This window comes from Chelonia mydas, chromosome 2, assembly GCF_015237465.2.
Source record: "Chelonia mydas isolate rCheMyd1 chromosome 2, rCheMyd1.pri.v2, whole genome shotgun sequence".
Lineage (NCBI taxonomy): Eukaryota > Metazoa > Chordata > Testudines > Cheloniidae > Chelonia > Chelonia mydas.
In genome coordinates, this window is record NC_057850.1 from 6610187 (window position 1) to 6625113 (window position 14927).

At 45.3% G+C, this 14927-nt stretch overlaps 1 protein-coding gene across 12 annotated transcripts in view; it reads right to left on the reverse strand.

The window, feature by feature from the left end:
* Positions 1–4370: 4370 nt before the first annotated feature.
* The window catches only part of ADGRB1 (adhesion G protein-coupled receptor B1), a 366154-nt gene continuing 355597 nt past the window's right edge, over positions 4371–14927 (reverse strand). For 11 of the 12 annotated variants that reach the window (XM_043539002.1, XM_043539007.1, XM_043539005.1 and 8 more), the window contains one exon: positions 4371–5813. In XM_043539002.1, the coding sequence (XP_043394937.1) occupies positions 5616–5813 (198 nt within the window). In that variant the 3' untranslated portion in view covers positions 4371–5615. The remainder of the gene's footprint in view (positions 5814–14927) is intronic. The other variant, XM_043538998.1, reaches the window with a different exon arrangement.

Genomic DNA, 14927 nt, shown 5'->3' on the forward strand with positions numbered 1-14927 from the left:
TTGTTATATTTACTTTCTAGGTGTTTCCACTGGGTTGAATGTATATACCTGGGTATTACCTGATTTGTGGCTCTGATTCTTCATTGCCTTGCCTGAAGCACTTGGCATTGACCACCTTTGAAGACAGGATACTGGGCTAGATAGACTTTGGTCTGACCCAGTATGTAGAGTCCTGCACAGAGACAAATGTATACCCATGGATGCAGATATCTGTGGATATAACTCAGTGTCCGCAGAACTGCAGGGCTCTCCTGGGAACCGCAGTGGTGAAAGGAGCAGAACATGGGGCTGCCACTCCCAGGAGCCAGCGCCCCATGCTGGCAGGTCCTCTGTCAAGGCTGTACCGCCCACAGCCCTGTCCACTGGGGTGGGAACCAGCTTCATTGGCAGCTCTCCCTGGTTGTGTTATTGCATTCAAGCAGCACGCACCCCTGTGACGCTCTGTACCTCGGGGGAACCCCCTGCACCCACATGTTCATCCTTATACGATTGTGTGGTATCCAATGCAAAGTTTGTCATGTCGGGTGTCTTTGGAAGGCTCATGATGTACTGAGCATTGTTGTTATAGTAATGTTATAGGTTATAATTTCATGTATATAGTTACAAGGCTGAAAACGTAACATTATGACTTAGAGCAAGCCCGGGGAAAACTCTCTAAGAGCAGAGGGGCAGTTCACACCTCATCGAGGCATGTATGGGACAAACCCAGCACAGCCTCACAGTAACAAAGGACACTGGCCTAGGCAGCAACAAAAGAATCTGTTAGACTCTCCAGGGAGTCACCCCCCTTCCTTTGGTCAGCTTGGAACTGTGATGAGGTAATGTTCACCTGACCCTGAAGAGGGTGGGAGGCAAAGCCAAGAGGGAAGAAAGGACATGAAAAAAGGGAGAGACACGTGCCATGCTCTTTCTTTCTCTTCCACCTCCATCTACAGAGATCATCACCAAGCGACTGAAGCGCTGATCAAAGGGGAGAGCCTGGCTGAAGGGCAACCAGGCAGCCTGTAGTGAGAAGCATCTAAGTGTGTAAAGGCACAGAAAGTGTTAAGATCAGCTTAGAATGTGTTTTGTTTTTATTTCATTTGGCCAAATCCAACTTGTTATGCTTTGACTTATAATCACTTAAAATCTATCTTTGTAGTTAATACATTCGTTTGTTTATTCTACCTGAAGCAGTGCATTTGGTTTGAAGCGTGTCAGAGCTCCCCTTGGGATAACAAGCCTGGTACATATCAATTTAATTGTTAAATTGACAAACTCATATACGCTTGCAGTGTCGAGTGGACATAACTGGACACTGGAAGACAGAGTGTCTGATTGTGTCTGGGACCGGAGATATTAGCTAGTGTCATTTGGTTGCACAATCCAAGGAGTAGCTTACAAGCCAGAGGCTGTGTGTGAACAGCCTAGGAGTGGTGGTTCTCTGAGCAGTGCAGGGTAAGGCTGGCTCCCAGAGTCAAGGATTGGAGTGACCTAGCAGATCACTGGTCCAGATAACACCAGAGGGGAATGTCACATCCCCCCTAGACAGGAGATGCAGACAACTGCGTGTAAGGGATGGGGGCAGGGCTGGGGGCGGTACAGACAGGCTGTGTGATCTGGGGATGTAGGCATTCCAGACCTTTGAGGAACCGACCAACCACAGGGTTGGCGAACACGGAGCATCCAGACACTCCCGGGTGAAAGGCCGAGATAGTAGCGAGGTGTACCCTTATGGAGGATGCTGCCAGGCCATGCTGTTTCAGGTGCAGAAGGTACTCTAAAATGAGAGGTATAGGTGCCTTGAGAGGGGGTGTATGACGCTGGTCACACAACAAGTAAATCTTTTCCACTTTGCCAGATATGTGGCTCTAGTGGAGGGCTTCCTGCTGCTGGGTAGGACCTCCCTTACTTGTTCTGAACACAGAAGCTCCATTGGGCTCAACCATGAAGCTTCCAAGCTGTGAGGGACTGCAGGTTGGGGTGATGAAGACGACCATGGACCTGAGTGATTAGGTCGGGCAGGAGAGGCAATGTGACTGGGGTGTCCACTGACAGTTCCAGGAGTGTGGCAGTCCGATCAGAAGCTATGGAAACATGGAGAGCTTGCAAAGCAAGATGCCACAGTTCCAATGACCATCACTGGTGGTAAGAAGGAACTGAGGCGGTGCCGGGTCAGCAGGGTCATATATTGAGAACCATGAAGGCGCCACTCCAGGGGGCTCCACAGCCAACCCGACAGGTGCTGCTAGGGGAAGCTTTCCGATGACTGTGCACATGGCTCACGCATACCTAATTGGAATCAATATGAGCAATCACTTGAAGAAGAACCTAATTTCAACTCGCTTTGCATAGCTGTTAACAGTGACACAAGGTGCAAAGCAATAGAGACTTGGGCCCTATTTAGAGAAGTCCCACGTCTACTGTATTTATGAGGCTTTGTTTCAATTCTTCTACTATTTATGTATTTGGGAAGTTTTAATAGACTTACAAATCCTTGCCATGTCTTTGAAGATGGTAGGATGAGGTGCAATGGCTGAAAGTTAAGGAAGGAAAAGTTCAAGCTAAAGACTAGGATGATGCTCTTAATGGTAACAACAACTGGACAGTGGCTTTGATTCCTAGGAGACATGGTTGAGGCAACATATGGCAAGATATTTAGGGAGAACACGGGACATTGTCCTACAGAGGGTAGGTGCTAGAGGTGGTTAAACTGGTTGAGCAAAGCAAACTCTTTGACCCTTACTGTCTATAGGTGAAATTCCGCAATCCTAAACTACATTGGGAAGCCAGTGGGAGTTTTGCCTGTGAAAGAATAGCAGGATTGATCCCTGCAACTCTCTGCTGGCCACCAGTACGTGCCTAACCCTCATATGCCAGATGCCCTTGGTACAAGATGTGGAAGCGGGCTTTTAAAAATCAGACATGACCAGAGTTTACACTTTTTTTTATTAGAAATAAGACACATTCATTTGTGCTCTGAAAACTGTACAGAAAAAACTGACGAACACAGAAATAAGGGAGGTGAAAATGGGAGGGGCAGAGAAGGGTGAGGAGAAAACAGTATTAACCAGAGAAACTGAGCAGAAAAAGTAGAATATCAACAGTTATTAAACAAACATTTATCTCTGTAATTACATAACACTGTTAATGTCCTGCAGCTTGACTGGAATGAGAGGAGCAGGTGGGAAAGGTTAGGAAGAAGGAGGGAGGAGAGATTGGTTGGGTAGGGAAGGGGAAAAAAGAATTAAAACACAGTAGAAAGATATTTGTATGCTAAAATTCATTATGTGTAATTATAATAATTACAGTATTATACAACCCGGCATTTATGGGAGGCCTTTGTGCTTTCCTGTTTCATAGAATAATCTAAAATCTGACAATTACATCACAGTTTTTATAAGTAATGTTTTTTTTTTTTTACTATTTGGATTTTCTAATTTTTTAAAATTTCATTTTATTTTTAATATTATACAGCTAATGACAAGATAAATGCCATTATACTTTAAAAAAACTAAACCGTGTGGCCTGAAATTAAATTTAAAAAATGCTTGCATATCAAGCAACCGCTGTCGGCGGGGGGAGCACAATTTGATGTCATTGATTGTTTTAAATTCTGTTCCCGTCTTTAGCTTTTTCCTAAAAAAAGAAACACACACACAAACACACATAAATCAAACCCTGATCTAGATTAGCTGCTGTTTTGGCTCAATGTGATGTTTCACAATTAGGTGCTTAGCGCTGGTGGAAATTGATCAAAAGTGAGATGACCGTTTTTGGTGAAACAAACGTTGTGGGAAAAGAACTGGTGAAAATTATGCTATGTGAGGACTTCCAATTAAAGTCTTTTATAAAAACAACAACATCAACATTTGATCATGGAAAAATGCGGATAGAAATTATTTTGTTTAAAATGTTCAGATGAAAAAATTTGGACAACTTTCTGGGGGGACAAAAATGTTTTGTGCAAAAACCATTGGACTTTTTTGAGTGTAAAAATGTTGATGAACTTTTTTCATGAAAAAATTGAGGAAAATTTTTCATGAAAATAACATTGATGCACAATTTTGAATGAAAAAATGTCCCCATTTTGTGTCCAGCTCTACCTATTTCCTTTCCTTCCACTAGTACCAGAAACCAGTTTCCCAGCTCTGTGAAGTAGTGAAGATAGGGTGGAGTGTAAGGAGAATAACCAGCCAGTGACTTGAATACAATAAAACAGAACATTCCAACCTACTGCACACAAGGGCCCGTATGTTCCTCACCATCCCAATCTTTCCACAGGGGACTCCCACTCAGCGTTTGGAAAGTGACATCCTTGCCCCGCATGTGCATGGAACCAAGCTACAGAAAGATATTTGAAATGACAAGAGCCAAAGAAAGGAAAGGTCTTGGGTTTCAAGTTCTGTTTTTATTGAAGAAAAGAAAAGAAGAAGAAAAAATAGATTTTTTTTCCAAGTGTATGTTACTCATTTATCAGTTTGTCTCAATGTCCTATGGCAATAGTCTCCGTATACTGAACGTCTCCAGGTACATAAGCAGGTCACTGTGGCTTCCAGGGGAGGTGGCTGGAAATAGGTCGAGTCTCAAACCAAACCAAACAAAGAAAAGGGAAAGACAATGAGGCCATATGAACCTTTACACAAGGTTCGCGTTGAGTTTATCTCTGTTTTTAACAGTCAATGAAATGACCTACATTCTTTTTGTTGTTTTTTTAGTGTCTCTATCTGGAGACGAGATGAATGGGTATGTTGCTGACTTAAGAGAAGCTCTCTTCCCACTCTGTGCATCCCACTTTTCAGAGAGTTCAAGAAGTCCTCTGCAGAGGGATGGGGGGAAATACCCACCACGCCACTCTTGCTAGCCATATGCTGCAACCACTATATCCGGCGTCTCCCCCACAGCATCCTCTGAGCTGGCTTGTGTAGATCCATGGCTGAGAACCTAATTTTCCAGATTGGAGTGCAGTGGTCTTCTTGACCACAGGATGAAACAGCTTCGTAACTCCAGTTCCCTTTTTCTCCAAAGAGCTGGGCCAGGGGGAACAGAAGTGAGCAGGATATGTCTCTCTCCCTCCCACTGCCATGCAATGGGACATCATAGACCAGCCAATGCTGAGCTTTCCCCTGCAGCCTTTGGCTAGCCAGCATCCTGGCTGGGTTCCCACTGAATTAATCCCTGCTCCTTGTTCCCCCCAAGACAATCCCAATCCTCTTGGCCCTTCTGCCGCCATATTTGCTCCCAGTGTCCTTTTGTTGCTCCCAGTTCCAGAGCAGGAAGACTCAACATATCTGGCGATGGCTTCCCGTCATCCTCTCGCCACTAAAGTGTCGTGTTGATTTTGTTCCCCACCCGCCCCACCCACTCCCCCTCCTTTTACTTTTACAGGCTCATGTCCTCTTTGGGCCTACCCAGGGAAGATAGCTTTGTTCTGTACCTACTGCTACTAAGTTCTATAAAGTAATATTCCCCCTCTCTGCTGAGAACAGTACAAAAGTTACTTCTTTTTAGCAAAGGTTTCAAAAGAAACCAAACACTCTTCCGCACTCACTTTCGATTGAATTTAATCAGCTTTTAAAATTTTGTTTGTTTTGTTCGTTTTTCCAGAAAAAAAAAGTCCCTTTTTTCCTTTCTGCTCAGACCTCTGTCTGAAGGTCAATAATGTCTTGTCCCACCAGAGGTATGGTGGCACCTGTTTTCTCCCACTCTACAGTTTTTAGTTCTAAGGGAGATTGTGGTAAAGGTTCCATGTCCTTTTTAACCCATGATGGTGGTGAGTGGACCTTCCTGATTCCTTCCCAGGGTCTCTTGTTTGGTGTCTGCTGTTTTTCTTGCTACAAAGCAAAGGAAAGAAAGACAGAGAAAGAGGAAAAAAAGAAAGTTACTGCCAGTCCTGCAAACACTACCCTTCATCCACTAGATTTCTTCTTGTCTTTTTGTTTTAAAGATACGGCTAGGCGACAATTTTCTATCACAATTCTTTCTTGAAAGAAAAATAGTTTTTCAAATAAACAAGGGGGTTTTTTGGTGAAAAATGGCTGCTTGCCAGGAAAATTTCAGTTTTTCCATGAAATACTGAACACCAAAATATTTCAGGTTTCAGATGAATATTTTCAGTATTTGAATTTCCACCAAAAAAAAAAAAAATCAAACATTTCCATGGAACATTTAGAAGAAAATTATTTAGTTTTATTTTCCATAGAAATTTTTGCATAAAAATCATTTTTTCACCAGCTGTATTTAAAGGGGCACACTCCATCTCTATATATCTATAACTATATCCACACCCAATAAACATCTCATAAATGTAATTGCTTTTTTTACTGACGATACCTGTGATGATTAAAGGCTCAATTCTGCAAAACTGAAATCAATAGCAGTTTTTCCACTGACTCCAAATGACACTTCTGGGGCTTGATCCACCACTATGTTAGTGCAACTTTATGCCAGTGTTTCACCATTGCAATCAACCCACGAATGGCATTTTGAAGTTTCTACAAACATATTGTAGAATGCTCTAGTATATTTTATAGGGGTTGCCAGGGGTTTCATAATCTGTGGCGTGTTCTCATGATCATGTGTGAATGGAAACACATGCATGGATAATATTTTCAATTGGTGTTCCATGGAGCTTCCCCCTTTTTCGCTTTTTAACAGAGATGCTTTTCACCCTTTATCAGCCCTAAAAAGCACCCAAACATTAGAATAAAATGGGTTCTCCCAGACACAATAGCACCATGAAGTTCTCTGCAAACCACCTGCCATGGAAAAGGGTTTGGTCTGGAAGAGATGTGGACAGAAAGGAAAGATGATTCAGGTCATGAGGAGGAAGAAAAGTAGGGGAGAAGGCAAGAAGATGTACATGCAGGTCACATGCACCCAGATCCACTCTATAGTCCTTGTGCCATTATTCAGAGGTATTGACTGGAAGAATCATATCCACACACCGAACTGTGGTGTTTCAGTGTACTTCCTGCGCGTGACATTGTGGGGAGAGCCACATATCAAAAACTTAGAGCTCTGTCTGCCTATCTAATCTAACCACCTGCCATGGGTTCTACTCCTCACTCTGTCATGGTTGTCAGGACACTTTAGAATTTAAGATTGGAAGGGACCTCCTGGGGAAGTGAGTCCAGTCCCCTGCTATTGCAGGCAGCTCTGTCATATAGCCCCCTTCATTAACCTAGCAAGCTGGATCTTCCAACTAGTTAGGTTTCTTGCTCCTATTGGGAGGCTTTTCTAGAATCTCACCCCTCCAGTGGTTAGAATCCTTCTTCTAATTTCCAGACAAAATTTACAATTGGACAGATCATCCCCATTTATTCTTGTGCCGACAATGTCCTGTATCTTAAATAGCTTTTCTCCCTCATATTTACAGGGAGCAATCAGATCCTCTCTCAGACTTTGTTTTGCTAGGCTAAAGAAGGCAAGCTCCTCCACAAACTAGGCTCTCCATTCCCCGATCATCCTTGCAGCCCTTCTCTGCATGAATGTGGCTCAGAGCATGTCTACATTTACCTCCGGAGTGATTGGTCCAGCGGGGGTTGATTTATCGCATCTAGTGAAGACGCGATAAATCGACCATCGAGTGCTCTCCCATCGACTCTTGTGCTCCACCGGAGCGAGAAGCACAGCCGGAGTCAACAGGGGAGCGTCAGCAGTCGACTTACTGCAGTGAAGACACCGTGGTGAGTAAATCTAAGTACGTCGACTTCAGCTATGTTATTCACGTAGTTGAAGTTGTGTAACTTAGATTGATTCCCACCCCACTCCCGCCAGTGTAGACCAGGCCTCAGTGGCCACCTGATAGGCACAGTGTCAGTGTATAAACACCAGACCAAAGACAAGATCTCACAATATGTTGTAGTACCACAAGCCACTGATTTCAGTGCAAACCAAGTCCACATCTACGATACTTCACAGAAAGGGGCACAGATGGTTGGATAAGTATACGTCAATGTAGTAAGTAACTCCCCTCCCTTCTTGCAATGGAAAGAGCTCCTTTGATCTGGGTATTATTTAAGGCCACCTTCAGCAGCAGGACCCTGTTATTTTAAACCTGCCCTTCCACACAAGCTCAAGAGCTTTGCCAATGCACCTCAGTCCTGACCTTTAGCACCCCCCAGTACTCTAGGCCTGGCCCCCAACAACTCAGTTCTGCTAATATACTTTAAGCTTGACTTGAAACGGTCCCAGCCATTCCTGTGCTGGATGTATTCTGAGCACCGAAACCTGAACAAGCCACTCAGTGTGAACTCGCCACTCTAGGGACATGAAGAATTGGGAACTACCCTGAGACCCAGCCAAGTCATCTGAACAGGTGATGCAAGCCAGCATTTAAAGTGTGGTTTTCAGAGGCCAGGGAGAGGAGCAGCCGGGGGAAGCTTGCCTTTGCTGTCCTGTTTGTGTGGCCAGACAGAGGTAGCCAGCCTGCATGCATGTCAGCTCCGCCCCAGATCACATGAAAACCATTAAAATACACTAAATATAAGGAGCACGGCTCCTGTCGCTGACGCAGCTGCCTTTGAGGTGAGCCACGCTGCACACCAGTTTAATATGCACAGTGCAGAAGAATATCATATCCAACTGGATCTTCAAGATGAATTTAGTAGGCTGAAGAGACTTAACTGAGTTGACTAGTGGCCCAGATGCGGGGGCTTAAACATCCCTTGCTCTTTGCAAAAAGACTAATGGGGATCAGTGGTTAGTTCCAGTGTCCTTTTTCTTCTTACCTCCCCATGGAAATGATTAAAATTCGGTCTCTGTGTCCCTGGGACACCTTGAGCTGCTTATATAAGATGGCCACTGCTACTTAGTGTCATAGTGTCTTAGCAGAGTTTCTGGGCAGGAGGAAAGACCCACCAATCCATAGCAAAGCAAAACCTGAGGAGAGAATTGTGTGATCCCACTGCAAACTGCTCTGGTGCTGGCCCCAGGTCTAAGGCCTCAGGGAGAGCCAGGAAGATGGGTAAAGAGAAACAGAAAGTGCCAATAATCCAAAAAGATGGAATCATTTCCCTGGCCTGACACATTCCATGGGCTTGTTGCTCTGAGGAAATAAAATTGTGTATCCCTCTCCCGGCTGGGAGGGTTGAAATCAAATCAGAGCTGAATGTTTCAACTTTAGAGAAACAAAATGGGACGATGGACCCAAAACAGGGTTTTTTCCAGATTTTTTTTTTTCATCAAACAATTTTAAAAGTTGGGTGTTTGTCCCAACTTGGGATGAAATATTTTTCAACAGCTCAAAAAGTTTCATGGGATGGAAAATTCATTTTCCAACCAGCTTGACTGCTGCTTCCTCTTCACTGGCCTGTAATGCAACCTACCAGGCTCATGGCAGCCCAGAGCCCAGGGCTGGTGGGACTGTGCGCAAGCAAAGAAAGGTAGGCAGCATTGATGCATTTGGCCCATCATACAGGCTCATCATTAAGGAAGGAAAGGGAGTCTAGAATACCAAGCAGCAAACCCTGATGTGCCAGCACCAGGAGGCACACCAGCAATTGGGAGCCAGGACTCTACTGGCGCAATGGGAAGCCTCTCCTCATTGGTTTGGTTAGTATTTCATCTACCTGCATAGCTTGGTGATGCCACACTTGTTCACAGCAAGCTGTCTGGTTTTCACTATGTTGCACAACTGTGTTTGACTGAAGCACTAACAGCGCAAGGCCCAAATTTTCCAGCGTGCCCTCCGATTTCGGGGGCTTCAGTTTCATGGGTGCCCAACCTCAGACACCCTGGGCCTGATTTTAAGTGCTGAGCACTTGCAGGCCCCCCTTGGCTTCAACTGAAAATATTTGGATCCAGGTTACATGCCCCAAAGTTACAGAGGAAGCCAATGGCTCAGCCAGAATTAGTACCCAGAATCCTCCAGGCTACTGCACCTTTGCTCCACCTGCTCGATAACTCAGCTTCTTCTCTTTAAAAAGGCACCTGCTGTATGATAGGTTGGGGGAGAATGGGCAGGGGGTGCACCCCAAACTTCTGAAAACCATGTAAGGTGCATGATAAGGTCTGTCGCTGATGACAGTCCAGGGATGCTATATGGGCAGCAAGGTAGCTGATGGAAGGTAGACAGGATGGTGGGTAGCAGATGAGCTACGTGGGGTGCGGGATTGCTGATGGATGGTATATGGGACATTGGACAGCTTAGAGATGTTTTATGCCTGAATTAATTAAGGTTGTCTGCAGTTTTCATAACAGAATTTATTGTAGCAATTATTACACTTTATGTAGCGTTCCCTGTAAAAGACACTCTAATTTCCCTTTTAACCGTAGCTAATTATCGTTTCATCAAAGCCTTTAAAAAGTGCAGAGAGCATTAAATGTGAAGTGGAGCAGGGACGTCGTGCCTGGGAGTGGGGGGCCCATGCTGAAGGACTCACAATGATTAGAACTGGGTTCCTAGGAGCAGATTCTCTATTTTCCAAATTCGACGCAGAGACTGGCCTTGTAGCCCTGAATGCTCAGCCGCGCTCTCTGTTCTGGCTGAATTTTCCCACCCTGAAGCAATGTCTCCAGCTACCAAGCCAGCTAACAGAAAGACAGGTAGCCAGCAAATGAGTGAATTAGCTCTGACGTGCACTGGGATATGCCAGGCGGACACATGGCCCAGACTACTAATTACCTACAACAGTATGTTCTTTGGGAAGGTCTGAAAAGCCTTTTGAAAGCTCCGGCTGGCAGTGGGGAGAAGGGAGAGAGGGGAGTTTCTCCAGAAGAGCCTTTGATGAGCCTCGGAACCATATGGTACATTTCTGATGGTTCAAACCTCCAGCTGAGAGGCACATTTCTAGCAGAGGATATAGAGACACAAAGCAGAGCTCCTCAACCTTGTCCATAAGAGGATTTCCACATCCAGACCCTTGCCCCTTGCAGCCTGGAGGTGTGACTTACAGTCCTTTCTTCCTTCCACTCTGGAATACGTCAATGAAAGCACCAGTGAAATTGATACAGTCTCCTGGTGATTGAGCAGGAGGAACTGGTTGCAAAGTGGCTGGATCAAGCCATGTCTGGAGAAGACCACAAGAGGCCAGGGCATAGCCATCTCAGGAAGAGCTGAAATTTTTCAGATGAATTATTCACTTGTCATAATACACAGATTCAGGTTAACCATAACCACTTGTGAATTTGGGTCGAATTCAGTGAATTGTTTTGGCCAAAAAGAGAGAAAATTAACACAAAACATTTTGTTTCAACACTTTCTAAGCTACATGTTTCAACTTTTGGTTTCATGATGATGTTTCATTTCAAAATTTTGCTAGATTATTTACAAAAGCAATCAAACAAAAAAGGATATCCCAACCCCACCCCCAAAAATAAGCAAAATGAAAAATAAATACGTAAAAAATCATTTCAGGTTTAACAAAACTTCTCAGTCAATCTGAAACAAATTCTTTCCCGCCCTCCCAGTTTTTCTGGTTTGGCCACTGAACCAAAAAAAATCAATTATTCACTCAGCTCTACTTAAGAACAGGAGGAGGAGGAGGAGGAGGAAAGCTAGCACCTTGGAATGAGCAGTGCTGGGCAGGATCAGGTGAGTGAGAGTGAGCTCCTGCTAAGACTGGCATACTGAAGCCCTGAGATAAGGTCAGAGAAGGTGCTGGGTCTGCGGGGAAGCAGCCCAGGGAAAGGTATGGAGAGGCTGAAGGGGGCGCAGCGCATGGCTGCCATCTACAGGGTCCCTGAGCCGGGACCTGGAGTAGTGGGGCGGGCCCAGGTCCCCCCTTCACTCCCACTCACCACTGAGAAAGTGGCTGGACCGTCTGACTACAGTACATTCCCCTGGAAGGGGGGAGCACAGAGTGTGGCGCAGCTAGAGGGCTGTGTCCTGAAAAGGATGCCGTGGTCCTTAGAAGACACGGGCCATGAGCAGATGTGACGGTGGCGAGACATTACCAGGAGAGGGCGCATTGGCTAGCAGAGCTAATCCCCGGGACAGCCAGCAGGAGGCGCTGCAGTGGTGAGTCACATCCCGTCACATTTACAAACATAAAACTTGACCTAGGCTTGCTGAAAGTTCACAAGCAGTACATATATGTCTCCAAGAGCCAGACCAGGCTTCAGAATGAGTAGGGCTGGGTTTTGAGGTGAGCTTGGGGTTGGATATTGGGATGAGCGAATGGCCAGAATTTGAGGCAAGAAGAGGCCAGGTTTTGGGATGAGCCTGGGACTGAATTCTGGTCTGTTTGGGGCCTCTAAATGTATATCTACACCAGTGTTTTGGAGCCTGCAGAAGCGAGCCTCCCAGTCTGGGTTGACAGACTCAGGCTACTAGTGGAGCTCTGGCTAGCATTCTAAAAATAGCTTTTTAGACCATGCGTTGAAGTTTTGCTTGGGCTGGGCCAGACTTCATAGCCTGAGCTCCAGGCCAAACTCCACTTCAAAGCACGGTCTACACAGCTATTTTTAGAGCGCTAGCGCAAGTCCTGCTAGCTCCAGTCTGTCGATCCAGGCTCAGAGGCTCGTTTCTGCAGGCTCCGAAACACTGTGTAGATGTACCCTCAGTGACCTTCAGCCCATTTCTGGTTCTGGCAGGAAACCTGGATGGCTTAGACTTTATGATGGGCTGGCCCTTTGGACTTTGTTCAAATCCCAAACTCCAACCAAGCCCCCGGGGGGCTCACACCCCTGGGAGCTAAAATAAAAGGTGTGGAAGAACCCCTTGCACAGGGAATCCACGGAATTTGACACAGCTCCTTTTGGAATCGAATTTGCCGGTCTCAACACAAGTAAAGAACGAGCTGCAAAACTAGACTCTGAGAGCGTGCAAGAGAGGACTTTTGTGTGACTCAACTCCCAACGGTGCTGGATCAAAGAACGCCCAAGGAGAGGAACTTCAGGAGAATCACTTTCATCGCTTTCAAAGCAGGCCCTGAGCACAGTAGAAACAAAGGAGACCCTTACCTTGAAGCCTGCAAAGGCTCATCTTTCATACTATGCCCTTGCAGAGTGTGTTGGCTTCCGACAACACCCAATAAAAGCCCTAGAACCACTGACTAATTGACTAGGAGGAGCAGCTTACAAAGTGGCTCTAAATGGCTCTCTACCATCCCTGCTTTAACGTTCTCAGCTCTTGGCTGGAGAGAGACAGAGCTTGGGGGACGGGATGTTGTGTATCTGGCCCACAGTCTGTAATCGGCAGGCACTGATTAGCATTTGACTAGAGAAATGCGTTAACAGCAAGGTTTCCAGCGGCTTAACTTTTTTTTTTTTTTTTTTTTTTTTTAGCAGACAGGATCTGGGCAACAATTTGTATCGGCCAAAGAATGACCCAATGGGACGGACACAGAGTAACGCTGGCTATTCAGTAGGTGGAACTCAATCTTCTCAGCCAGTAATAAACCAACCCCCCCAGCATGGTACAGCCAGAGCAGCCCAAAGTGATCTTAAATTGCCCTAGAGGGACACTGTAGGATCCCCTTGGCTGGGAGTGAAGGCAAGCTGGCTCAGTCTTAACCCAGATTGGAGGGGGAAGACTGAAGGAATTGGGGAAGGTGATATCAGCTGCCTCTGTTGAGGGAATGTGCCCATTTTTTGCAAGCCGGATGGATGCCCAGATGGCAGCAGTGGCCAAGAGTGCTTTTAATCATTTGTGTTTTCTCAGGAGGCTGCCGCCACTTCCTTTTGCTCACAGGATGCGTGTTACACCTTCGCTCTGTGACCTGTCCTCTCTTGGTTGCAACCTATGAATCCTTAAATGAGTTGGGTCCTGGTTACATTAGAGAAAACCCTTCCCCACTGCTAGCATGACAGGCAGCATCCTCTCAGGGCCGTGAGCTAAAATTCTTCCCAGTTTACTCATGAGTGGATTGCAGGCAGATGCTTCTTGGAGATGAGATTAATAGATTTGAAGGCCAGAAGGGCCATTATGATCATCTAGTCTGACCTCCTGGATAACACAGGCCAGAGAACCTCATTCAGGGATTCCTGCATCCAGCCCGATGACTTCTAGTTGAGCCACAGCAGATCTTTTAGCGAGATGTTCAATCTTGATTTGAAGACTCTAAGAAAGGGTGAATTTACCACATCCCTTGGCAAGCTGTCCCAAGAGTTAATTACTCTCTGTGTTAAAAGTCTGGATCCTTACTTCAACTTGAACTTCGCTAACTCCAAATTCCAGTCATGACGTCTTGTTATGTCTTTGTCTGCTAGATTTAAGAGCCCTTTAGTAGTATACTTTATCATCTCTTTGGCAGTGAAATTTACATCCCTGATTGGTTCATCAGAGCCCAGATGTGTAAGACCCATTTATTTTAGCCGCAGTACTTGGGCAGAAGTGAAGGCAAAGCCTTGCTTAAGATACAGATGGAGTTTGGAGAGCGTTGTCCTTATGTTTTGAAAATTAGTCCTACTGGGTGTTGAAGTTTTTATCATAAACTGCTGGACATGCGCCCACAGCACTGGCTGGGCAGGTTTTCATAAACTGAAATAAACAGATGAAGAGGTACATAGATAATATACCGCAGGGGATGATCCCACCCTGGTCTTGGACTAGGCAATTTAATTGGTCTCTGAGACACAGGATTAATTTAGGTTTCAGAGTAGCAGCTGGGTTAGTCTGTATCCGCAAAAAGAAAAGGAGGACTTGTGGCACCTTAGAGACGTGACAAATTTATTTGAGCATAAGCTTTCATGAGCTACAGCTCACTTCATCGGAATGCATCCGATGAAGTGAGCTGTAGCTCACGAAATCTTATGCTCAAATAAATTTGTTAGTCTCTAAGGTGCCACAAGTCCTCCTGTTCTTTTTAAAGATTAATTTAGTATTAGCAATGCTCTGTGGGAGGCATAGAAATAATTGCTGTTAACGCAGCTACTACAAACTGGACTTTCCTATCCCGACTAGTCAGGGTTAGATTATCTATATAAATGCCTTTGGGTTTTGGCCCACATTTGAAGAAGTGCAACAGCTTATCTCTCTCACCAACAGAAGTGGGTCCAATAAA